Genomic DNA, 25,318 nt, shown 5'->3' on the forward strand with positions numbered 1-25,318 from the left:
TACTCAATTCTCACTAAACATGTATTTAATAAGAAATTCCGAAACAAAGAACAACGTGACCATCCCACCTGTCTTGGACAGCTTCTACTGCTGCAGGCTCTTACTCTATAAACAAAGCACTGGATTTGGCCATGTTGCACAGGCTTGGCAACAGTTATTAAAATACAAACGAAAAAAAAGTATGAACTATTACAGCACTTCATGATCACTGGTGCATCACACCTTCACTACTGATTACACAGCATAGCAGGTATGCCACACTGAGGTTGCATGTTCAAAAATTTCCACTTGGGGAAAAGAATGCACAAGTAAAAACAAGGATGACGAGAACATTCTAGTCACTCTGCAAACGGCTTCATCCTATGTGCAGGTGTTCTCTATTTATTCAGTTATTTAAACTGTTTCTTCTTTCTGACATCTGCTCCCTTGGGATGCAAACATCGGTATTAAACAGCCTTCACAACTTCGGCACATAAAATCTTGTTTGAACATACTAACAGCTTCACGTCACAGCCATTTGCTGCAGCTGGAATGCAGAATCAAAAATATTTTCAAGCCTTAAGCAGCTGCCACCATTTAAGCAAAATGAGGCCTGAGTATGTCTCTGGATGGCAGGTGCTGAAGAGGACATGGCATGTCCAAGTACGAACCATAGTGGACCACAGGAGCATGTGGTAAGATTGCATCGCAGCAGTGCCCCCCAACAGCATGGCACATGGTCTGAGGTTGTGCACTTGCATATTTTGCATCGATTTTAAACATTGTGAATCTGGGAGTGAGGCGTCAAATCTCGAAAAATGCCACAATTTGATAAAAGCAATGGCGGCATGACTAGTAGACCTTACCAGCGTCTTAAGACATGCACTGTTGCTTCATCACCTCATTTCAGCTTAGAAGGCAGAAATTATTTCTTGCATGTTGCCCACGGTAAATAGTAAGGTCATTGCAGTTGGCTTCTGCTAAGGGCCTCGACGTAAATGTACCTACATGTACCATGTTTTGTAATCTATCAAGCATGCAAATACACAAGTGAGCAGGTATTACCATTTTGAGCTGCAACAGGTGCACTGTTGATGCTGGACAGATCTTTCAGTCACGCTGCCACCAACAGAGGTGTACAATGGCCTTATTGAAGCAGCGCCGCACTCTTTTTTAAAAGTCTAGGTACTGACATGCAATAATCTGTACCCCTGTAAGCACTCATCTCAAAACCAAGCACCGCGGCCACGGTGATGCATTTTGCCGCACGCTCCAACGGTACTCAATATGTTGTCCCCACCTGTACTATCTTGGTTGCCAACAGCACAAAAAAAAAAAACAACAACAAGACGGAGGACAAAAATATGGCAGTAGTAAAGGAACTGACCATCACAAAAAGACAAATACACACACAAAAAAACGTCTCTAAACAAAGTGCAAGAAAAAGAAAGCGCAAATCTTAGTACACCAGCTCAATTTTGCTGGTACAAGGCACTGGCACACGCTAGTGGCCACATGCATCACACATCCGTATGCCAACAGCAGTGCATGCTATTATTTGTGATACCGCGGGTGCAGACACGGTTTTTGCACTTGTCAAAATGCGCCTACCGACAGATAAACTGCATGTACCTGATCCAGCCTTCCAGTGTAAAGACTGGGGAAATTTAAAAACCATACCGTATATATAGAGTAGCTGAAATGCATCAAAACTTCCAATCCCCTGAACCTCAGACAGTAAGTAAATTCCATCTTGGAATAGTATACAGCAAACAGAGACGTTATCAACATTGCATGCCAAAATACTGGAGAGCGCATGTACGTGGCCTTTGCGCTGGCACAAGCATGCCCATGGACAAAATTGGTATGCATCTGAGCAAGCTTCCACGCTTAGAAAAAAAAAAAAGCTTTAAAAATGCACTGTCATAGTCAGAATGCATCAAAACTGCCATTTCCCAAACACCAGATGTTCCATCATTATATATTGCAGCAATCAGATGTAATTGGCACATCATGCCAAAATATCCCTTGGAGCTTGCCATCGGCTGGACGACAAATCTCTCCATACAGAAAAAAAAAGAGATAGACAGAGATGACTAGAAAAATTACAGTGCTAATATTAACAAACAGTGCTTTTTCTGACGAGAGAACATACTACGCACCTCCAAAACAACAACTGCTGTACATACATTAAAAACTGTTGTGCCTCACCATGATTCATTTGGGCCAAATCCAGCAGCTCACAAATTATTGCCAACAATAACACGTACAAAAAACTCAACGCTTTCTCTCTCCCAGCCAAGCTGCACAAGACGGAAAAACAAGTAGAAAGACTGATTGCCCTTTTTTTTTTTTTTGAAGATTGGTCTCTCTAAAACTGTGAACAAACAAATGTTGTTCAGGCCAGTGAGTGTACACATAAATAAACATGGCAAAAAATCGACTTCTCGAACACAAGAGGGCAGGACACACTGCCCTAGCCTCTTCATACCCCGGTTACACAGGCACACTAACTGCAGTTAATCTGAACTTCATTTATGGCTCGCTGAAGTTGCGTTCATTTAGAAGGAAAACCAAGCTTCAACAAGTTGCAGAACTAGTTTTCTTTCGTGTGACATAGCGGAAGCGCATTTGGCCATAGCTGAAGTTCAGCTTAACCACAGTTTGCCTGCCCATTAATCAAGGGTGCAAGCCAGTATCGATGGATCTTCCCTCCCTGCCGACGGAACACGTGGCGGACTGCATCAAGCAGAACTGTGGCACACTACTCTGATGCTGCGTGCTCATTGCACATCTATGGCATCTGGTATGTGCTCGACACTTGAACAAACCAAATGTCGTCTATACCTAGTATGTACAAAGCCCTCTATGTACAAATATGCACAAGCAACTACATGCAGTGCAGCTGGATTCCAGTGCAGCCCCTCGGAAGCACACGACAGCCGATGCCGCTGCATGTCCTCGCTCAGCCATGGTGGCAGTCCTTCCCTCCCAGAGCTTTTCCTCCTTGGTATAGGTCTCCTAGTGCACAGGGGGTGGTGGCTGTTACCCGGAAGATGCATTCTCTGTACGCCACGTCCGTTCTTCTTGTATCCGCTCGAAGCAGTCAAACATGAAGAGGAACTGTAAGGTCAGAGCAAAGCAAGGGGGCACAAGGCATCACTAATAAGAAGAAGAAGTAGTTTATTGATTTGAAAATGTAGAGAGGTCGGCCGGAATACGGAGCATCTGGCCTGCTACTCTACGTAAGGGAAGGGAAAGAGGGGAAGAAAGAGGGTCACAATGGGGGATGATAATGGGAGGAACTAGGTGAAAGGACACATTTCATAAATGATTATCACAAGCGTGAGTCCAGGCCCGTGTCACCTCAGAAACGTGAAAAAGCACGCATTGCCTCAATTGTCTGCCAACTCTGTGGCCCTGCGCCTAGCAAGAGGTCCTCCGACATTGGTCTATTATATAAATGCCTCAAGGTGGCTGCCAGTGTGAGTCTTTCGGGCGCATACTCAGGGCACACCATGAGCACATGGTCTATCGTCTCTATAATATCACACACTGAACATTCCGGGGATTCTGCCCATTAATCACTAATAACAATATCCATCAGTTCACTACTCTATCGTTTTTCTCTATGCTAAACAAATAAAAAAATAAAGCAATACATCGGCTGCAACTGAATGTCACATTAGGTAATGTGCGTGGTGCTTCATTCACAACACTTTTCTTGCAGGGGTGTTCAACTGCTCAATATGCCACAGTGAGTATACCAAAGTGAGTATACAACGAATTCATGAAAAATTGACTTTCAGTATCCAACTGAATTCCAAATACAGTTGAATCTTGATAATTCAAACTCGAAGGCACCTGAAAATTTGTTAGAATTAAACAGAGTTCGAATTAAAGGAAGTTCACTGACTGGAGGACTTATGTGTAGCACTGCGTTAGGCGACACATGTGCACTGAGCTAATACATGAGTGACAAGAGTCCCGAAAGTGTGGCTTTACAGCAGTGCTGTAGTAAAGCCACACTTCTAGGCAAACGTTCTGCTGCCATGAAGCCGCATCTCAAGTTTTTTTGTGATGTATTTTGCAATACTAGCTGTACTTCTAAAGAAAAACTCAATATGTATGTCATATGCTTTACTTTATGTGCGTTACTTCCTCATGGTAATCCTGATAATGGCTTCACAGTTATTAGTGGACATTCGCCTTTTCTATTTTCTTGTGTTAGACTGTGTTTATCCTTTGTTGTTTTGTTGCTGCCTTTAAAACGGGGCCATGGACCACGTCAAGCCTTGCTGGCTTTTTGTCCACGGTCCTCAACATCTGTTGTATGTTGGAATAAATTTTGATCTGATTTGAAGGCAAAGTTCCCACAGTATAACCCACACCCGAACTTTACAGTTAAATTTTTTAAACTTGTGGTACAGCTTATAAGTGCCAAAATATGGCACTTGCAACGGCAGACGGGAGCAGCAGCTCACGCACAGCTGCAGTACTGGGCTAGAAGCTCTGCTGTGCAAGTTGGCGCGGGCCGTTTGCTGAGAACACGGACGGCAGCATCGTATGTTTAAATTAACTGTCACAAAGGCTTACACGTTCAAATTACCAGGCGTTTTCACACATTGAAATATGCATAGTTTTGACAGGACTACAGCATAAGTTTGAATAAACTGGAAGTTTGAATTAAAGAGAATCTACTGTATTCATTTGCCCTGTGTTTGGCTGAACATTATCAGATTTCACAGCAGCAAGGCAGAAATAGTGCATTCAGGTTACAGCGAAACCAGAACTCACATAAGGTGTGAAGATTTTCACCCAGCGTGGCTTTTTGTCAGGTCGGGTGTACTGGAATGCAAAAGCCATGCCTTCTTCATCAACCTCCCACTCGGCCACCGTGTCCCACTGGAACTCAATCACTTGTGCCTGCACAAAAGTCACGTAGATTGTCATCACATAGCTAACAAAAGGACCACTGGTGTGAATAAAAAGTAGGGGCGTGCAAATACTGAATAGTAAATATTGAATTGAATCAAGGAAAAACAATGCTGAATATCGAACCGAATATCAGAAAAGTTCTCACAAAATTTCATGCTTACAAATTTTGGGCAAGAAAATACGGTTCTGCACACACTTGGGGGTCACCTGGCATTTTACAACAAGAATGCAGCACGTTATCACTAACTTGGGTACATAGAAATCTAGATACACAGTAAGGTCTGCTCTTATTAAAGGGTACACCAAATCAGTATGCCAGCACCGATTACAGCTCGGTTCTAGTAAAGACAGTTTTATCGGAAAGGAGGAACATGGCCTCGAACCAGCCTGCCGCATCACTCTTCTCCTCACACTGTTATGTGGATCGCTGTTTCTCCCAGCAGCTTGAAACGGTAGCGGTGTCACTGCAGATTAGTACGATTCTAACGTGTTTTGTCTGTGATTGCTACGATGCCAGATGACTCAAGGTCAGTGCTGTATAGGGCTGCAAAAATGACTTTCGGAAACGAATGTGAAGTGCATCTTCAGCCGCGGCGACAGTCCTTTATTTTGTAAAGCTTGATGCCTGTGTGTCAGGTAAACAATGCTTAGAAAATCACACTGCAAAAAGTTTAGGAGCACGAAATCTAGCAAAATGTGTTTCATTGGAGCATCGCTGGTTACCTGGATCGGGATGTATGCTGGCGTGGCACACGGAGACACCTCTGATTATCTTCATTGATAACTTAAAAAAAGTTCAAGGCTAGACACACAATAACACGCTGCACGTATGTTACATATCAGCAATGTTCAGAGTTCACTCTCCTCCTATTTCAATCGTGGGCAAAGCTCTGGCGCAGCGCCGCTAGGCCTGTCGCTGTTCGATATTGCAGCTATATCGAAGCTCAAAGCTTAGTATGTACCAACGACACACTAAGAAGTTTCCCCAATCGTAATAACTTGAGACCTCTCAGAAAATCTTGAAAACTTGCTACTTGTAATCAACAGCACGTTCACTGTGCACCATCCAGCACGATCGCATAAAAGCATGGCGCAAGCCAATAGATGGCGCTGTGATCACAAAATGGTGGCACTCTTGATAAAACAGTCTATATGAAGATCTGGAAATTGTTTTTCTTTTTTTTATCAATAGAATTTTATTAAATAGAAAATTTTTCGTCTGAAACTAATGAATTATTGATGTTCTGTTGCACTGAAAACCAATGAGGTTCTGAGTTAAAAAGTGGGCCTGTGTTATGCGGCAACCTTTTTATTTATTGCATAGAAAGTTTTGCTTTCCAGTTTTACTCCTAAATACAAAAGAGCTATCCCAACTTCCCAGCTGGGTTATAGTAAGGCCAGTTTGCACGGTAGATGAAAGGACCGCGCATCACGTGACTCAATCACCACTGATTCAAAAATCTGAAGTGTCACACCAAGTTCACAGAACGCTCGCTTACTGCCACCCTCACCACCTTCTCATTTATCCACCGTTTCAGAAAATGCACGCAATGCAATCGTTTCATGACATCTTTTGCGCCCACCGTATAAATCCAAAGCTAGTCTTCTGACGGGTTGCTCGAAGCTTTAGAAAGAGACCGAACGGCATCCGGAACGAGAAGCTGCCATACGTTGTGTCGCAAATATGGCGGCTGTAAACAACTTTGTTGCCATCCCGCGCACTTGCTTTCGCTTGTGAAGCGGTTTGTCGGAATTCTGAGTGTTGCGCAGCTGCTGCGAATAGATTTGCGTTGATTCGGCCTAGTGGCCTAGGCAGTGTCATGGTGACGAAAATTCGCTGTGATCGTCAAGTTGCTTGTTCTGGTGATCAGGTCAGTACGTCAAACAGCTCTAATGCCCCATGTGCCTTCAACAGTTTAGGTAAGAGTCACATACAAGATATCTAGGTTTTAAAGGTTCTGCATTGCCGCAACCTCCCCCAAGACAGCTGGAGGAAGGACACAGCCTCACCTCCAATGTGCCATCGTCTCGGCAGGCCTGCAATTTGAGGCCATCAATCCCCACAGTAGAGATGACATGGCCATCCTTGCGTGCATCACAGGTGCAGTGTGGAAAAGACAGCTCCCCGTAGCCTTCCAGAGTCCTAGCGAGTTGCAAGTACTGTGGTACCATGAGGAAAAAGAAGAAAGAGCCATTGTAATCTAAGCTACACGTGACAAATGCAAAACAGACCAGAGTGCCAGCACTGGCATTCTCCTCTGTAACAAGTAATGCACAAGCTACTTGACTTTAATGAAGATAGCAGGGTTATTGCTAAGATGAAGAAAAAGTTTCCAATGAAAAGGAGCTAACATAATCTAACCTAAACCAGGAAAGCGTGAAGGATCAAGCTCGCCAACAGAGAACACAGCAAAAATTATTGCAATTGATGGCCTACTAGCGCACTCAGTCTTTATGGCAAATGTTTTCTGAACAAGACAGAGGAGGCACAGGAAGATATAGATGAACTGATGAACAGTGGCCAAACAAGTTAATCCTAAGCCTGCCGTCTATGTATCCTTCTCAAAGTGTTTGTACCAGACTTGGCTATCCTTGTTCACCCACTTTTGATCCGTTTCCTGAGGCAACACACAGAGTGACTGTGCACACACTTTTAATCATTCATACAGTCTGGGCCTAATACAAAGAATTTGGCACAGCTCAAAGTGGTTATTACTTCACAAGACTCTGCTGCCACTTCATCACAACAATTAAATTTACGATTCTAAAAGCATGGTAACAAGAGCGCAATTTATTTATGCTACATTTCTACTCAAGTTGTTAATACTGAGTAATTTTCCTGTTCTGTTCACTTAATTATACACCCATACTGTAATGCTGAGAAGGCGAAACAGGTGAGAAACAAACACACAAACAAGTGAAATAACTTACTTCCATTTTCCGTGAACAATCCTGTAGTGCTTTAAGTTCATAAAGCTTGTTGCCTGGCTTTATCTGTCCCTTGTTTACATCATCAATGGCCTGCAACAACAACAACAACAAATGAATATTTAAATAAACACCTTTTGTATGTTTGTATGCATGTCTGGTACAGATAATGTACATTTGTTTCACCACAACAACTTTAGAAGCTGCATCACAAATCATTGTACCTACCAATATATTAAAGAATATTAAAGAAAAGCAAATGTCTCTTCAAGCGATCAACATCCGAAGGTGAGCTAATGAACTAAATCTGGCTTGAACAATTTCTTTTTTGCAGTGCCAGAAAGCCACTCAACAGAAACACTTTGCTACCATTTGCTGGCATAATTTAGCAATGTAAAGGGACACAAAATAAAATTATTTCATCTATATTTAGCGTTTTTGATTTAGTGTCCCTCCAAAGGAATAGTCTCCAGGCTGTGGGGAGTCGCGACTCTCACGCGTCCCCTGATGTTGTTTTTCCCGCATAGCTCGCGTCTCCTGTAATCCGGCTTCTCCGCGTGGCTAAGTGCCAGCAGCGGTTGTGGTGGTTGCGGCGCTTTGCGAGATATTGTACGAGTGTCGCGATGCTAACGCTACCGAACGGCGGGATGATTAGGGAGCGAAAGGTCGAAGAGGCTTGCTCTTCGGGTTGGGATCGGTGAGCGATGCGGACGTCCCTCGCGTGCGCCGATCCACGCTTCGCAAGATAGTCTCGAGTGACTAGGAGCAGGGCACCGGTATGGACGAACACGGATCGTTCGAACATGCCACCGTTCGCGTGACCATACACGTGAACGACTAGGCGATGGTGTGATAGCATGGGGCGAACATATTCGCTTGCTATCCGGTCGCGGTGAGTTGGACTTCCTTGACTTGTCGCGCACCCATGTGAATGTTCTATGCATAGTAATTTGGCTAGCGTGTATTAGTGTATGAAAAGTGCAATAAATGCCCTTTTGTTTGTTTGCACTACTGTGTTGTCGTTCCTTTGTCCCAATAGCACATGTGAGACCCCACAAGACAAACACAGACACAAAAAGTCACAAGCAACTATTTCAGATGACAAGGCCACACATGCATACCAAAATCTCCAGCTGTATTTTTGAGTGATTGATTTTAATGACTCTTTCACAGCGTGACATTCAGCATGGTGAGTGTCGCTGTGCTACAGGTCCTTATTAACGTCAGAAGGCTTTAACTGCCCATCCTTTCAGTACTTGGCAGCAATAACGCCCACTGCCCCTTCTTAGTGATTCTTGTTTCAGTGGTCACTTTGAAAGCATGCGCCAATGGTGAAATGCTAGTGACAAATTATTTAAGCTCTACTCTACTGCTACTTTGTAATCTGATGAAGCCAACCAACTACTTTGTCCTGCAGTAGGGAACCCCAAAAAGGAATAGCGCCAGAGACAGCATTTGTGATAGAACTAACCACTACACACAACTGCCAGCAAAAGAACATGCCAGTCTAAAGGCAAGCTGTTGATGACAAGGCACAATATTACAGCTCGCTTCAATACAAGTGAATTGGGTCAGCCACCGAGTACTTCAGCACAAAATGCACTGGATATAGGGCCATTAAGAAGCAACAATTTGGCAGTTGTACAAGCATGTTCTTGCATTGCACGGGAGCGATAACTTTGTGTGACCACAAGAAACATGACAAAAAAAAATGTCAACAGCCTCATGTGCACCTCATGTCCTCATGTGCACTAAACTGAAAAAATGTAATGGTGATGAGCTCAGCGAACATTTGTCTAGCCAAGTATCATGTCAATAATCCATACAGTGTTGCCATTGATTGACAAAACAGCAAGTTTTGCTATACAACTGCTGCTGTAAAGGGTGCGGCAATAGGCACAGTCCTCAGCAGACTATATGGCAACTACGGTTGGTTGCACATTGTTTTATACGTTTAACTCTCTTAAATACTTGTTTCTTAAAACCATGACAAACTGGAGAGAGCAGGGGTTAAGCTAAGGAGATTAGGACAAGATAAGAACAGTGTATGTAGCAGTAGGGTTGAGGTGAGGTACCTACACCTCGCCCTCGTATTCTTAAAAATATAAATAACTGGATAAACCTGCTGGCCTCCACATTCAGCTCAAAGCTGCTTATAGCCTAAGCAGAGGGGAAAAGCAGAAAATACCGACAGCATTCATTGCACTACTATGGCTGCGTAAGGGTTCTAAAACATTCTTGACTCGGCCAGTGACATAAATTATTTGTTTACTAAAGGGACAGACAACTGTTCAGAACCTGAATCGAGACAGCCCTGCTGATGGAAAGATTGTGTCTTGTATTGACTGAAAGGAGCGTTGTTTTCGTCAGTAAACTAGGATTTATATTTTTTATTCATAACTTGTGTAACATGACATCTGGCGCCTTCACGTAGCAAAAGCATGACAACAAAGAGGATGGCCCATCACATGACCTTCTATTAGTGTATACGGCTCCTGGGCTTTTTTTTTTTCTATCAAAATTTTGAAATGCAATATATTTCTTTTCTAAGTTTTTCTGTAACTTACAATGCACAGCTAAATCTTCGCTTGTTATATGAATAAAAAAAGTGGCGCCATGGCATGCTGAAGCCTAATCTGGGAATCAATAGTGGCAATGCGAGAACTTGCACCCAAGGTCAAAAGAGGGTACCACATTGCCACTAGCACAGGATTTGCAGCCTTACTATTAGTTTTGTTATTTTCAGATGTCGCTGAAAAGGTCCAAATGTGGATGCTTAATGAAAGTTGCATGCACTCCTGCGAAAGCCGCCCATCATTCTGCTTTCCCAATTTGCGAGGCAGGCTATCGGCAATGCTCTCAATTTTCAATCTTGCTGGCGTTGGGCCTCCTATTTTTTAGAGATTGCTCAGGTCGAAAAATTCTGCTTACAAAATTTTCACACGCTTTTGGAAGTAACCAATACAGGTATAAACACTTCCAAGAATGCACTTTTCGTTCCGCTATAAAAGAAGTGGGTCCTCAAAAATTAGTTGTCAGTCCCTTTAACCCTTTAAACCTATTGCTGAAAATATTACCGCAAAATAATTTTTCTTTTAACTGAATATCCTTATTCTTGGTGTACCATTTCGATGAAAAAGGAACATTTCCTTCAAGTATTTTTATGTCTCTTTCTTAAAGGGTTAACAGTGATGCTACTGCAGACTTCTGATTTGGAACAATTTTTGGAGCATCCGAAATTTCATTTTGAAGCACTTTGGAGCAGGCAATTTGGCATTTGGAAGCAGCTGATTTTTCACATCTTGAAGTATTTCAAAAAAGCAAGTTGCAATTTACATTCAACGACCTGAATAATTTGTACGTTCTTACGAGAAGCTTGGTAAACATTTCCATCCATTGCAGATCTCGTGGAGAAAAAGATGCTCTTCTGTGCATGCGACACACACACACAAATTGATATCGTTTCATATATTGCTAGTTTTCTAAGATGTCATTCGGTATATCCAGAAACAGAAATGATGGACACATTGGCGGCATGCAGTTATCATAATCACATGTCATGCTGCGCTTCAAAAACAAGCTACAGTAGAACCCCGCTGTTACGTTCCCGGGTGCTGCATTTTCCCGGCTGTTCCGTCGTTTTCGGCCGGTCCCGGCATAGCTCCCATAGTACCCAATGCAATGGTAACCCCGCTGATGCGCTGCGAACTGCCACCCCGTGCCGGCCTGAGCGGCCATTTTGACTTTTTATGTCGCTTCGGTGGCTTGACGATTGGATTGGCCAGTGGCGCACAGACGGAGGGGGGGTGTCTGTGACTCGGCGCCCCTGAGGCCGAGTTACACCCCCCTCCCCCCCCCCGCCCCACGCGTCCAGCCCCACCAGATCAATGTGCACCTTCAGTGCTCTGTTCAAATTGTCCTTACAATTCAGGAGGTGGCTTGAGGTTGAATTTTCCTGATTAACAAAAACACTCTACCATTGTCATCATCCTTGGTGTCATTATTATTATAATTGCTAGGCATTTTATTTACTGTTGGATTCCTCTGGCTGAAGCAAGAATATTGCATATTATGCTAAGTGCTTGCTCCCCCCCTCACAAAAATTCACCCCCCCCCCCCCCCCGGCAGAGATCCCGGGTGCGCTACTGGGATTGGCTGCCCAAAGTGCCAGGGGAGACACCTACGACGTATTTTCGGCTTCCGCAAGCAAAAGCATGGCCTTGAGATCCGTATTTGCTATCTAAAGATGGTGTCTATGACACGTTGGGGCCCTAAAATTGGTTTTGGTACATAGATGTTCCGTATTAAGTCCAAGGGCGATAACGTAGTCGCCGCACACCGTATACTTGTATGTGCGAGTGAAAGCATGTGAGGGGAGCCGACGACCGCGGCCAAATCTCGCGCGCGCAAGAAAGAAAAGCAGGGAGGAAGCGTGCCTTCTTCCGTCCCGCTCGAGGCACCGGCGAGGGAGGGAGACCGGGCGCCGTTGTACACCGGCATCAACTGCGTACTGCACGGCGGCGCGCGGTCGTGCGGGCCATATCTTGAAGGCGATCTGCATTGGGGGCAGTCTAAGCAGTGTAGGTGCGTCAGCGGCTTGTAACTTTGTGCGTGCTGTGTGTTTTCAGTGCTCAGTTTAGGTGAAAGCGATAGGAAGGTCACTTCGTTTGCTGCTGCTGTGGCGCATCCTCACGCTAGCGTTTGACAGCGCGTGTCCGTGCTCATCAAGTGTGATGTGTTCATGTTTGCCAGTGCACGCTGACACCATGCTTGTTAATATAGTCAATAAGCGAATGTATACAAGTTTATACGGACGATAAAACTACTACCATTACTTTGTATAGCTGTCTACTAATTTGCAATCGCAATCGACGCTTCGACTTTCGGGCGAAACTACGACTTTTTTTCACACGTAATAATTAAAATAATATTGTGTGCAGTTCAACACTACTCTCATTTCTGAATTTTTCCTGTTTCTCGGCTCTTGCGTTTCCCGGCTCTTATGCTTTTTTTTTTTTCTTTTTTTCTTTTACGGTCCCGTGAAAAACGTATCAGCGGGGTTTCCGGAGCAAATAACGTCCGCCGATGAATCGCCAATTGACCTTGAAGCCACGAGCCTCAGCAGAAACCGCACTTTGCTGTCGAGCCGCCTTGCAAGGCAGACGCCGCGTCGGCGCCGTGCGTGGCACTGTGGCTTAATCGGGATGCACGCGCTGGTGCTGTTTCGTCTCCTGTTCACTACTAAGGTTGCAACTAAGGCTCGCCCTTATCATCACATTGCACGTTTTAATTCCCCGGTGGTGCAATTGTCGGCGACAGACGTCATCAAATCCGAGACTGTTTGGCGCAGTTAGGCGCAATTTTCGTCGATTGTATCAGGATGGTGCAGTAAATCCCATTTGGCACACTTTGGCGCAGTTGGCGCAGGAGTGGAATCACTGGGTTAAAGATCCATACAATGTACTGACACTCCGTCATATGGTGAAGCTAACTGACTTGACAGCTGCACCCACCTGCCAGAAGAAGAATGTAGCGGCCAAGGGATAGGCCTGGGCGAGTGTCTCCTCGAGCTGCGTGGTGAACAGCCACTTACGCACCAGCAAACAGGTGGATGTGGCTGTAGAGTAGTTCTGGATGTAGAGGTTGTGCGGGAACTCGTTGGGGCCCAGCCGGCGCTCGAAGCCGTACTCCACAATCTCGAACAGTGCAAAGTAACGCCAAACTTCCTGCGGCAAGCCCGCCTTTTCCACCACTGCTTGATACACCTGCATAACATGAACGTATAATGAAATACCAGGTTGCAACCAACAAGTGGCAAATACCACTAGCTGAGCCAAAGAGGTTCTGTACAAAGCCCATAATGTCAAACATATAATTTTACTTTGTCAGTGACCCAACATTTTGTTCAAGCTGCTTTCTCTTTCCTGACCAACATGGAAAGAGCTCCGGGGATCAAATGTGCAAAGGGTTTTTTTCATACGTGGCAATGGGAACATTACAGTGAACGTGGGCAAAGATGCCACCTGTATGACAATGTTGCACTATTTTGATACAAAACTGAGTTGAAAATGCTATTCATTGTGGTTGCATAAATTTTCAGGAGCAGAATTCTATATAATGACTTAAGTTAGCAAGCAGTGGCTAAAGAAAACTATATAAAGTGCACTGCCTTGTTAAATACTAAAAAATGACACACATGAAAGGTAGTCCACTTGTACTTGCTGAAACCCTCCTCTAGGATTCCAGAAATCATGTTTGAATTTTGTAACAGGCTCGAAGAGAAGTTCTTATAGCAGTAACAATGAAGGACAGAAAGCATTATACCTCCTCAGTGGTGCTGTTCTTGCGCACTTTCACCACTATAGTTGTCCGGTCAGGAAGTAGCACTTTGATGTCCACCAGTGACGCACTGCCGCCCTTCAGTCAAAGCCAAGAACAAAGAACAATAGGATGTTTAGTCGTATGCACAAGCAAAATAAACATGCTGGCATAATTTGTACTTCCAAGGGCTTACAATGCAGTATACAGTGGAACCTCATTGATACGACCTTCGGGGGATCCAGAAAATAAAATGTATCGTCTAAAAATCGTATCATCCAAAGCAAGTCCCAGAACGTAAAAAAAAAAGAAAAAAAAAAGCAGGCTTACTTGGTGACAAACTCGCTAGCAAAGCTTCCTGTGGCGTCGAGTAATACTGCTCTGCATAACACGCGTGTTATGCGGAGCAGCATCACGAAACCACACGAACTACAGCCAACACATTTTTATTGAGCAACTTTAAAATAGCTTGTTAGTTTTCGCTGAACTTTTTTTTTTTTTTTCAAGGTCCGTAAACAAGTTCTTTGGAAGATAACAAGTTCCTTGACATAGCTACGGAGGTTACGGCACCACGAGGCCAAGAATTCCGAAACAAAGGAACACCATAGAAGCAGCATGACACAACGAGCGATACGACTGGCAGATGAGGGCAGGCGTTTCATTCAGCCACATGACCGCATGAAGATCTCACCTGAAAAGCCAACCAAAACAAGCGCGAGAGAAAGCTGACGTGAGCAGACGATACTACGAGTGCAAAAATAGCGGTCGGACAGGTAAACATGACACCAGTTTCCCGCGCCATGGCAGGTCTGGAGGCGCGCGCTCCCTTCCTTCTTTAAAGAGTGAGCATGCTTCAGTCCATACAGTCTGTTCAGCTCGTTTCAGTCCGTGCCCGCGCGTACATCACTGAAGGGGGCAGCTCTCAATGGTATGCTTCGCTTGCGGCAATTTGTGTGTGCTTTGGTCATATCTGGCCCTTGCGCCAATAAAATTTATAGATCAACAATTTTTTCTGATCGGCCCAGGACCGATCCCTGTCGCGGCTCGAAAAACCTGCGTCGCCTTAACACGTTGTTAGTGAGTCATTGGAATGTAATTTAATCTAGTACACTTGAGCTAAGTGTTTCAGAAATACCAGTTTGCAGTCGTATCATCCAATTTCAGGTGAAAACGTGATCGTATCAATCGCATGAACATACACTGCTCCTACAGGGCGTTGGCCGGGAAACGAAAAAGAAACGTATCATCCCGAAAAATGTATTACGCAGAATCGTATCAACGAGGTTCCACTCTACTGGCATGTGTCTCTTTTGCACTTAGGTTCTTGAAAAGTGTCAATGTCATCTTGTGTTCGCTCTTGTGGGAGATGTGCTGTACAGGCAGATTTCAGACAAGTTCTTGTATCATAACTGTTGTAGCCAATTCCAGAAAGACAAATGAAGCACAAGTGTCCATATTAATTACTTAGTTTCAACTAAGGGCACAGACATATTAATGCACACCCATATACAGACATATATATTTCGTGTACACGAAAGACGGAAATAAACAGATTGATTGATTAATTGATTGATAATGGGATTAGCATTTTTAGGATACTTTACGCACTTTCCGGTGTCCGTCCGTCTACCAGATCAAACTGTTTTCCCGCCAACTTGGGTCGCTGGGTAGACCAAGCTCGAATGGGTAGAGCAACGCGTGGCTGTGTTGAAAGAACCGGATTCGAAACCAGCCGCTGGACCAACTTCCCAGTGACAACAATGTCCTATACATCCACTGTCAGGACATGGATATCCTAAGGATGCATTGAATATGTCCTGTGGACGTTTCTCACACGACCATCTGGCTGCACTTTCCGTGTCCAGCTGATATCCCTTGCATGTCCGCGAGGGACATCATGGGGACATGCATAGTACATTTTACGGACATATACCAGCGTCTTTTGCAGTGTTTGCCATAATGTCTATTAAGGTCACAGCGCACGCTGTGTGAGCGCCTACGCCTCAAGAACAGACACATTGTGTGCACACGTTATGCACACACGCACGTGTACAGTAGTGCAACATACTCCTCATTCTTCTAAGCCTTCTGCCAAGTGCAAGTAGCTTATTCAATTAACTGAAGTTCCCGAATTGCATCGGAAAATTTGTGAAGAACGACGCACACATGAGCTGCAGACATGATTGCTTCAGATTGTAATTTGAAGATGTGATAAAGCATAATTCTGTTACAAGCAAACGCAATGACAAAGCCTATTGGAGGACAAATAATTATGTGTATACCGAGAAAGGCTCACATGGAATAACCTTGGGACTACCGCGGTAGGATATCCGAAAAAGTTCCATGTGCGATATCCTTGGGACATCCATGGTAGGATATCTGGAACTGGACGTCCAGCGGATGCCCTATTTGTTTCCGAAACGGTGCATGAACATTGGGACATGATTCAGATGTCCTACAGACGAAAGTTTTCATTTGATTGAGTAATTGGTTATGTGCCACTGGGTATGTGCCACTCTTCCATGACAAAAAAAAATTGCGGCAAGCTTGACACTAGTGGTCGGAAGAAACAGCGGAGCTGGGCGACATTCCTTAGCAACTAGTAGATGTAGGCTTAATGTGGCTTAACTTTGCTTTTTCTAGGCAAGGTTGGGCTATCAGGGCAAGGCTAGGCATTGACGCTTGGCTTGATTCTCGCGTTCTCAGCATTCCGGATCGGCTCGGCGACGTCGCATATCGGTGGCTTTGTTGGCGAGGTAGGCTGGATCGGCACGAAGACAGCGATTCCTTTCCCGCGTCGCTTGAAGGCGCTTCTTTCGTTGGGCAGCCTCTTCTTCCGACATCAAGGTGCGCTTAGGTCATACATATCTCGGTAGAGCAGAGAAATGCCCAGGCACCGCCGGGCGCATGCTTTCATTAGCGCGATCACATGACTCTGCTGAACACGTGCCATATCTCGGCAGAGCGGAGAAATATCCGGGCGCTAACGCGGGCATGCTTTCATTAGCACGGTCACATGACTCTGCTGAACACGTGCTCGGCGCAGCTATGACGTCAATGTCCAGGCTCCTCTCTCGCGAGAGAGGAAAAGCGTGCGAGCGAGGAGGAAACCAGTTTTAGCGTTGCACACCGGAATTTTGTCAAGCTTAAACAGCTTCGCTGTTAAAAAAAAAAAAAAAAAATTCTTAGATTTCTTCGATGCTAGGCTGGAATAGAACCCGCATCAATTGTCTGAATCTTTCTCTTTCACTCATGTGCCATGCATAAATTTTGCAGCAGCGCTGCTAGTTGGTGCAGCATGCCAAGAGGGAAACACAACATATGCCTGGCTGTATATGCCTCATACATGGCGTGTTTTGGCAGCAGCAATTTGGTGTTTTGCAATGTTGCTTTAATGCTATTCACATTAACATCGACATTCACTATCAGCTAAGTTCTGCCGGCATTTTTTCACAGTAGGCACCCTTGGAAACAGTCATAACAGCAGTAGAGTGACAATAAATGCCAGCAGAAACCCTCTCGGGATGACTGTCAACAAAAAGTTGTCACTTTAGCATGCACTAAAGAGGATGAAGGCAAAAGCCTGCGCGCTCACGAGACATTCATTAAATTACTTGACATTCTCATTGAAATGTGTTGTTACTTCCTATTAGTACTTGTTTTCTCCCACCAAAGGTTGTGGGTTCAAGTGCCGTAATTACCTCAATCATAATTAACTTTGCCTTAACACCAGAGGTCATGGGTTCGGATGCCTTAATTAACTATATCTTAATTAAGGTAGAGTTAATTAGGGCACTCAAACCCACGACCTTTGCAGGTGGCACCAACACATGGTGGCACCGTGAACTTTCTGGACGGTCAAATTTTCAGCCCATGAGCCATCTAAGGCTTTCACCTTAATGTGATTATCAGTGAAGCAATTTAGTGACACACCACACTGCTACCGCTAAAACATGTCATAAATGGGACGTGCACTGCAGCCGGGCTATTCTCTTGTGCTTTCCTTTGGACACGCTGCAACACCTAGCGGCCATGCTGTGAAGTCCACGCACTGCTTGTCTGAATGTATCTGATGTGGGTTCGATTCTGCCCAGAACGAAATAAATTTTTGGATGATTTTTTTTTTATTGAACAACAGCACATGCCCACCAATGGCACATACCCAGTGACCCAAGTTGGCGTGAAATAGGTTACAGACAAGCCCACACACCACAATCTAGGCAAAGTTCCCCAAAAATGCTAATCACATTAAAGCATGTCTGACATGTTTCAAACCCAGTTGCCTCAGCACAGCAGCCAGGTGCTCTACCCCCCAAACCATGGACAGCGACACAAGTTGGCATGAAAAGAGGTTAGATCCGTATATACCGGAAAATGCATTAGGTGTCCTAAGAATGCTAATTGCATTAAAAATGAGATATGTTAAATGACAGCGACACAAGCAAAGTGAAAAAGAAGCAGTTGCCAATACTCACATGTTCATCATCCATGTCTGTGAGAAAATCCTGCATAGTGTCACTCTCAGCGATGACTCGGACTGCACAGACTGCATGGAAAAATAAAGCCTGCTTTATTAACACAAATTTACAGATGCAGTCAAAATGACTACTCTCACACACAAAGAAATGAAAGGATACTAACACTCTGTCAATGTTTTAGCTTACTTTATCAATGCTACTGTAACATTTTGACCAAGACTGTAAATCTCTTGTTCACAAACAGGCCTAAGTGCCACCAAATGTAGGACAGTGCTGCCTCCGGAACTACAGTTGACACTACACTTCAGTGTGACTCCTACCCAATTCCTGTGATGAAGAGTTGCTTGAGAAAAGTCTCCACTTAAACGCCTTTAAAGCAGACATCAAGAAATGACCCCTGGTTACGAATATTTAGCTCAGCAATAAAAAGAATTACATTCTTGGGTTTACATGCAAAAACCATAATATGATTATGAGGCACACCGTAGTGGGAGACTCCGGATTAATTTTGACCATCTGGGGTTCCTTAACGTGCACCTAATGCATACTACATGGGTGTCTCTTAAACGGCCACTAAAGAGAAAAATAGGATGAGCTGCCCATTAGCAGATTACACTTCTACTATACCAAAAAAGCCACTCTTACCATGAAATCTTGATAAGCCAGAAAAAATTCAAAAACAAAAGATGGAGGGCGTTACCGCATTAAGTTTCCACACTAGTTCGCTGTGACCTCATCAATTTCAACGGTGTCTACACGGGGCCAGTTAAATCTTTAGTGATAATTACTGAACAAATACATGTATTCTAAAGGAGCCAAACACTCAACATTTATAAACTTTTACTGCACCACAACGGACCAAATACAAGAATATGGTTTGAAATACGCAACATCCTGCGCTGCAATTTTAACTCAAAATGAGAGAGTTTTAGATTAAGGGACACAAGCGGCTTGCGTCTCCTAATCTAAAACTCTCTATTGAAAAGTAATGGAAGTTTCGCCTTGATTTTCTCTTCCAGTAATCAACTTCTTACCCCAAAATCACTATAAATATTGAAGGAATACTTCAATCTAAACTGATTCACTGTTTTTGTTTAGCGCCCCTTTATGGATAAGAAGGAGGAGCATTTTCTGACAATATGAGCACTATGCAGTTCCACAATACAACAAGCACCACACTGATGTTACATGACACACCGAGTGCTGACTAAGCCACACCTTTTTCCAGGTACTGTTCGAGGCCTCTCCTTCGTGAATCGAGCTGCTGATCTGACAGTGAAAATGGCCATTTGCCTGGGAGCTTGGGGAAGGCAAAGTCTGGAAACTCCTTCTTGAGGTTCATATGAAGAACTGAGAACTCTCGGTAGCGTCGTGAACACAGATGTCTTCCAGCCATGTAAATGTTGTACACCTATAAATAAGGCAGTTCGTATCATGAGGCCAGTGAACACAACTTCTTGCAGATAATTTGTAACAAGCTCACACAACTACCAGCAGTTCACGCGACACAAAATGTGCGCCTTGTCCAGTCAACAAGATTATACTGGCACCTTTACCACAACTTCATTTCCTTCAAAAATTCTTGATTACGTGGCACACACACTGATTTATCACAAATACAGAAGCCATTATATGTTTACTGATAAGTGATTGAAAAATACAAGAGCTGTTGGCGACAAAAGTAGAGTCGAACCCTTAGAAACTCTTGCTTGAATAAAGATGACCTGATGGTGAAGTTTTGAAAAGGACGTCTCTGTAAAATATTATTTTCTACATGTAACTGTGACTAGTTCTACATAAGCCACAGTGATCAGTTGCACCAGCCTAACATGAACAACGCTGCATAAAAGTGTAGCCATGCCACAGAAAGCGGCCATTCACTGTCTTCTCGGTGCTAGAAATGCCTGTACAAGACTCACAGTCAGACATCCTTCTCTCCTCTTCCTTAAAATTCTTACAATTAAAAATATACCATCTTCAGGGCAACCCCATTTCCACATACATATGCAGTACCATGAAACTGTCTACATTCAGCCAAGAAAAAGTTTTCTGAGTAATGCATTTTACATAACATTGCGAACAGAATATTCTAGCACAATTTAACTGTGCTTACATGGAAAACTTAAGATGTTTACAAATTAACACCTTGAGCAAAATAAGACTAATTAGTTAATTACCCATAAGTTAACAGTGTGGCAGTTTAACCCTCCCGTGACATGGACAAGCTGGGTCTGTCCGCATGTTGGTAATAACAGCCAAAGACAAGCTGAGCGCGTCAATGATACTTTTAAAATTCTTGCAATGCCATGGATGAACCGATCCATGCAATGCCATGGATGTAATCTGTGCTGCTATACTATAGCAGCACAGATTACATGGGGTGATGAAAAAAGAATGTTGACCATGGAGTAAGAATAAGAAGCCCCCCCCCCCATTTCATAAAAATTTAAGACATTTCAGCTCCCACATAGGAGCCTTGTTCACAATCTCAGTGCTCGTTTAGTGCTGAGATTTTGAACAAGGCTCCCATGTGGGAGCCGAAATGCCTTTTAATTTTTTTTTAAATTAAATGTCTTTTAGTTCTTGGTAGGCACTCTTTTTTTATCACGCCGTCTTCCCAACCAGACGGGATTCCGTGAAACCTTGGACTTCAGAATACAAGGGGTAGCCAAAAGCAGGAGGGAGGTAATTATGGAGGAGAAAGTAACAAAGTAGCAAGCGCCGGCGTAACTGAGTGAACGAGTGCAGTGAAGGATGAAAAAATGAACATGGAGCGTAGCGGGGGATGAATGACGCGAGGAGGAAAGCGGAGGAGTAGGGTGCAGGGTAGCCATGAGGCGCAAAGCAGAGGAGAAGGGTATGGCTGAAAGTGTGAGAAAAAAAGCGTAGTGTGACGACGATGGCTATGACATGGCGCCAGAGTAGTGAGTGTCGTCTGCGGCGGCCGCTGTTAATCGCACCCACACGTCACCCACGTGTGGGCTCTCGTAATCTCCAGATAAGCAGGGCAGTCACACCACACTTCAATCCATTTGCAACTTGCTGGACAGATTCTCAACACCAGCCAATATATGTATCGAGAAATAAAAACACGTATTGAGCTGCGCTCAAATTTTGCATTAGGAAGTATCGTAATCGGTGATTTTTTCTTTTTGTGCTGTATGATTGGCGCTATGTCTTTTGTCCTGCACAGCGGTGTCATTATTTAATTTTAAATGATATTTTTGTGCAAGAAAAATTACACTGAACAGTGTTTAAACAGGTCCTGAACCACCCCTTGGGCTTGGTGAAAAAACATAGTCCATGAATAGCATATGCTGCTGTGAACATTTCAGCCAAGTTATGCAGTCATGCGCTGCGCGTGGAGCTCGCACGCGGAGTGCAAAGTCACTTTTTCTCTCAAACGCTCTCTTTTCAACAGAAGCCTGCTCTTCACTCTTTTCTGGACACTTTATTTTGTATTATAGCAGATTCCCATATGCGGCTGCTATCTGCCAATAGCGGATATCAAGAAGGGTGTTTGGATCAATGCACTTCTTCCTACTGTTACTGTGTGCATTTATTGACAAAGTTTAATAAACAGGCTGAAGTAAGCGAAAATCTGTTTTCGAATTTCGATAATAATTACATACTTCCGAAAGAAGTCGACTATCGTCTGCTCACACTCGGCCACGACTGCCCGCATAGGAACTAAACGTTGCCCCCCCCCCCCCCCCCTGCTTATTGGTGTCGTAACCATCGGGACTAGCTAATTTCGACTAGTTTTGAAAACTCAACTCGAACCACATGAAACTTAAGGTCAAGCCACATGGTTACCTCAATTTGGTTTCCTTGGTTAGACGCCTTGGCAGACTTCGCTTCGTATTGAGCTACTGATAGCGCACCAGAATGCGCAAGTTGGATGTGACTACTATCCGTCGGTCAAGCTGGTGCAGGACAAAGCCGGTCCACACCACGTATCATGGCCAGACTAGAGCACATCAACCCGAGCACACACTCAAGCTCTGTCACACGCAAAGTAAACGCTGTACATACGCACTACAGTTGCATGTAGCTGTGGTCTTTTACGTAGCGTAGATATCGCGGTCGCAGAGACATGCCGTGATGAGTCCACTGGCTGAGCGCACTGCGGCTCACTGTGGACAACCGCTATGGCTTAGATTTAGAGCGTCGTAGGCACTAAAATCAGTAGTAGTGTCTACGTGAACATCCAAAATCAAATTTTAACTGCACGCCACGGTGACGTTCAGTAGGCAGAGCTTCGTGGACATGCCCCGCTCCGCCGTAGCCTTCACAGTGCAAGTAATTGAAGGAGTGGAAGCACCGCGAAGGGGGTGTTTGCCAATAACTCCGCTTCTGCTAAACGCATTGGAGTACTCTTTGCGGCAAAGTATTTCTGAAATAGCCTATTTTAACTTCAGATGCATTTCTCCACTTCAATAAATGAGTGCAGCTTGCAATAGTGGTGCAAGGCTAGAGCAAAGAGCGGAGCTTGTGATCGACCAAGCTACAGCCAGGGTTGCTATCCCGACGACGCTGGTTACTCAAATGCAGACTCTCATGTTCTTGTTCTCGAAACTCGGGATCTTAAGACTCGATGACGCCTCTTCTCGGCCGCAGCTTTGGCATGGTAATCCAGATCGGCTAACCCGCCGACGCGCAGATTCTCACTTGGCCACTTGACGCGCTTCAAGATGCGGCCTGGCGAAGCGAGGCACATGTGGTTGCTAGGTGACGCGAAGCGACTTCATGGCTAGACAGAGCAGGTGCGCGGTGACGTCATCGCCCAGGCGCAGTTTCTTGTCTACACTATACGGGCCAACCACCCGCTTAAACAGCTCCACTGTTAAGAAGTGGTTCTGGGCCTTCTGGGCCCCTTTAATGCTTTTCATGAGACTACACAACTGCCTGGCGAACTGCAGCAAGCCCAGATAAAACAAAATTGTGTGTTATGGTCATCACACCGTTGAAAATCCAATCCACGTGGTCAAGCTGCTGTTCAGTAGTGTTAAGTGTGGGTTTCGCCAAACCTGCCACAATGTCAGCCATAGACTTGTCTGTTACAGGCATCAGTGCCGAGACAAAAAATGAATGATAATGGACACTTTACTCACTAAACCCAGAGGTCTTTACGTCAAACTTGCTACAACAGGCAACATTTTACTGCATATGGTGCTCATTCAATGGCAATAAATAGCAGCAAGCTTATATATCAAAGGATACTCACAGAGGCACAAGCGCGAACTGAGTGCAAATGTGCTCTCTGTATCACGCGTCTGTGTACATATACAAGCTGCCTTTTCTTTTTTTTTCCCTAATACATGATATGCCCAACTTATGCAACAATTAAGAATGGATGAGGGATGTACACTCACCACGAATTTGTCATTAGACCTCTCGAGCCAGCTGTAGTCCGGGATTGAGATTGGTAAGGAGCGCTTTTCACTGTAGTCAATGTATGACACTCCTGAAGAGTCATCACTGGGTTCAAGGCGTTCGGCTTCCTGGCAATGGAGGAAATCAGCCTCCACATTATGCCTGGCTCTTAGCAAGCAACAGGTGCGCTTTTGAGTGCAACTCAAGTTTCAAATCGTAGTTGCTGTGAGCAACTACGTCACATACGCGATTAGACATACCTGAGCTGTGACTGATATGACGGTTAGAGTAAGCTTGTCTCCGCCAGATTTGATGAGGTCCACGACCTGCTTGTGTGTTGCTCCTTCTACGTTAACCCCATTGCTAGAAGGCAATGCAAAACAGATCAGTGCTCTGCAAGTGGATCAGAATGACAAGGACATGACTCGACAGAGCTGTTTCTTGATAGGCTCGCCGCCAAAGTAGCCCTCCACACTTTTTGGTATGCTCCCGCCTAACCCTCACTTCGTGCCAAGAACAGCATCTTATCGCCTCGCTCATAGTGTCATTCACGTGAAAATGACGCTTCACGGCATCGTCTCCCTTTTGCATCAGCTGCTACAACTTGTCAAGTTGATCGCTGTCACAGTGCTGAGAAATTCGCTGATACAGTGTTTATACCTAAATGATGAAGGGAAGATAGGTTTTTGGTTTGTTCAGGCATCTTTTCATGGAGCGGTACGCTCGCGAACTAGCGAAGAACAGCAGTAGCACAGAAAACACGGAAAAATATTAAGCCTAACTAAACTCTACCGAAACCGAAGCTTCGTTTTGTCATCCACAGACGTCAGCCACTGGCGCGCGAGACACAACGTGAACGGAGCTTAATTTCAGCTCAGCGAGAACTGTAGACACCAACAAAACAGCACAAGACGATGCGTACACTTCCAAGATCCTGTCGCCGCGTCGAATGCCAGCCTCCTCGGCAGCACCGCCTTCAAGCACAGCGCTGACATGCTGCAGGGGCGCGTAAAGTTCGCCGTTGATACTCTTCAAAGGACCACCTTCACTGACTTGACCGCGCACATTGAAACCAAATCCCGTTTCGGTCTTGCAGATGGTCACTACCCGCGGTCCTAGCTGCACTGGCGTTATTATTTTCTCGTCGTTCGGAGTCCTCTCCGAGTCGCTGTCTGCCATTTTGGGGCGGTATCAGACAAAAAGCATCGCGATCACGTGTCACAAGCCGCTGGCAAAATACAACAAGCGGAGCCAATCGGACCTACGCAGGGACCGCGAACCTTTTGCGAAACTCTAAACTC

At 44.6% G+C, this 25,318-nt stretch overlaps 1 protein-coding gene across 1 annotated transcript; it reads right to left on the reverse strand.

The window, feature by feature from the left end:
• Positions 1 to 3: 3 nt before the first annotated feature.
• LOC119442644 (sorting nexin-27) lies at positions 4 to 25,318 on the reverse strand. Its single transcript, XM_037707600.2, has 11 exons — positions 24,940 to 25,318; positions 24,278 to 24,380; positions 24,017 to 24,145; positions 19,860 to 20,052; positions 18,639 to 18,709; positions 14,170 to 14,262; positions 13,359 to 13,610; positions 7,849 to 7,938; positions 6,928 to 7,077; positions 4,777 to 4,905; positions 4 to 3,102 (listed from the first exon to the last, which is right to left on the reverse strand). The coding sequence occupies exons 1-11, from the start codon at positions 25,194 to 25,196 to the stop codon at positions 3,025 to 3,027; spliced, it is 1,545 nt and encodes a 514-aa protein (XP_037563528.1). The 5' UTR covers positions 25,197 to 25,318; the 3' UTR covers positions 4 to 3,024.

This window comes from Dermacentor silvarum, chromosome 2, assembly GCF_013339745.2.
Source record: "Dermacentor silvarum isolate Dsil-2018 chromosome 2, BIME_Dsil_1.4, whole genome shotgun sequence".
Taxonomy (NCBI): Eukaryota; Metazoa; Arthropoda; class Arachnida; order Ixodida; family Ixodidae; genus Dermacentor; species Dermacentor silvarum.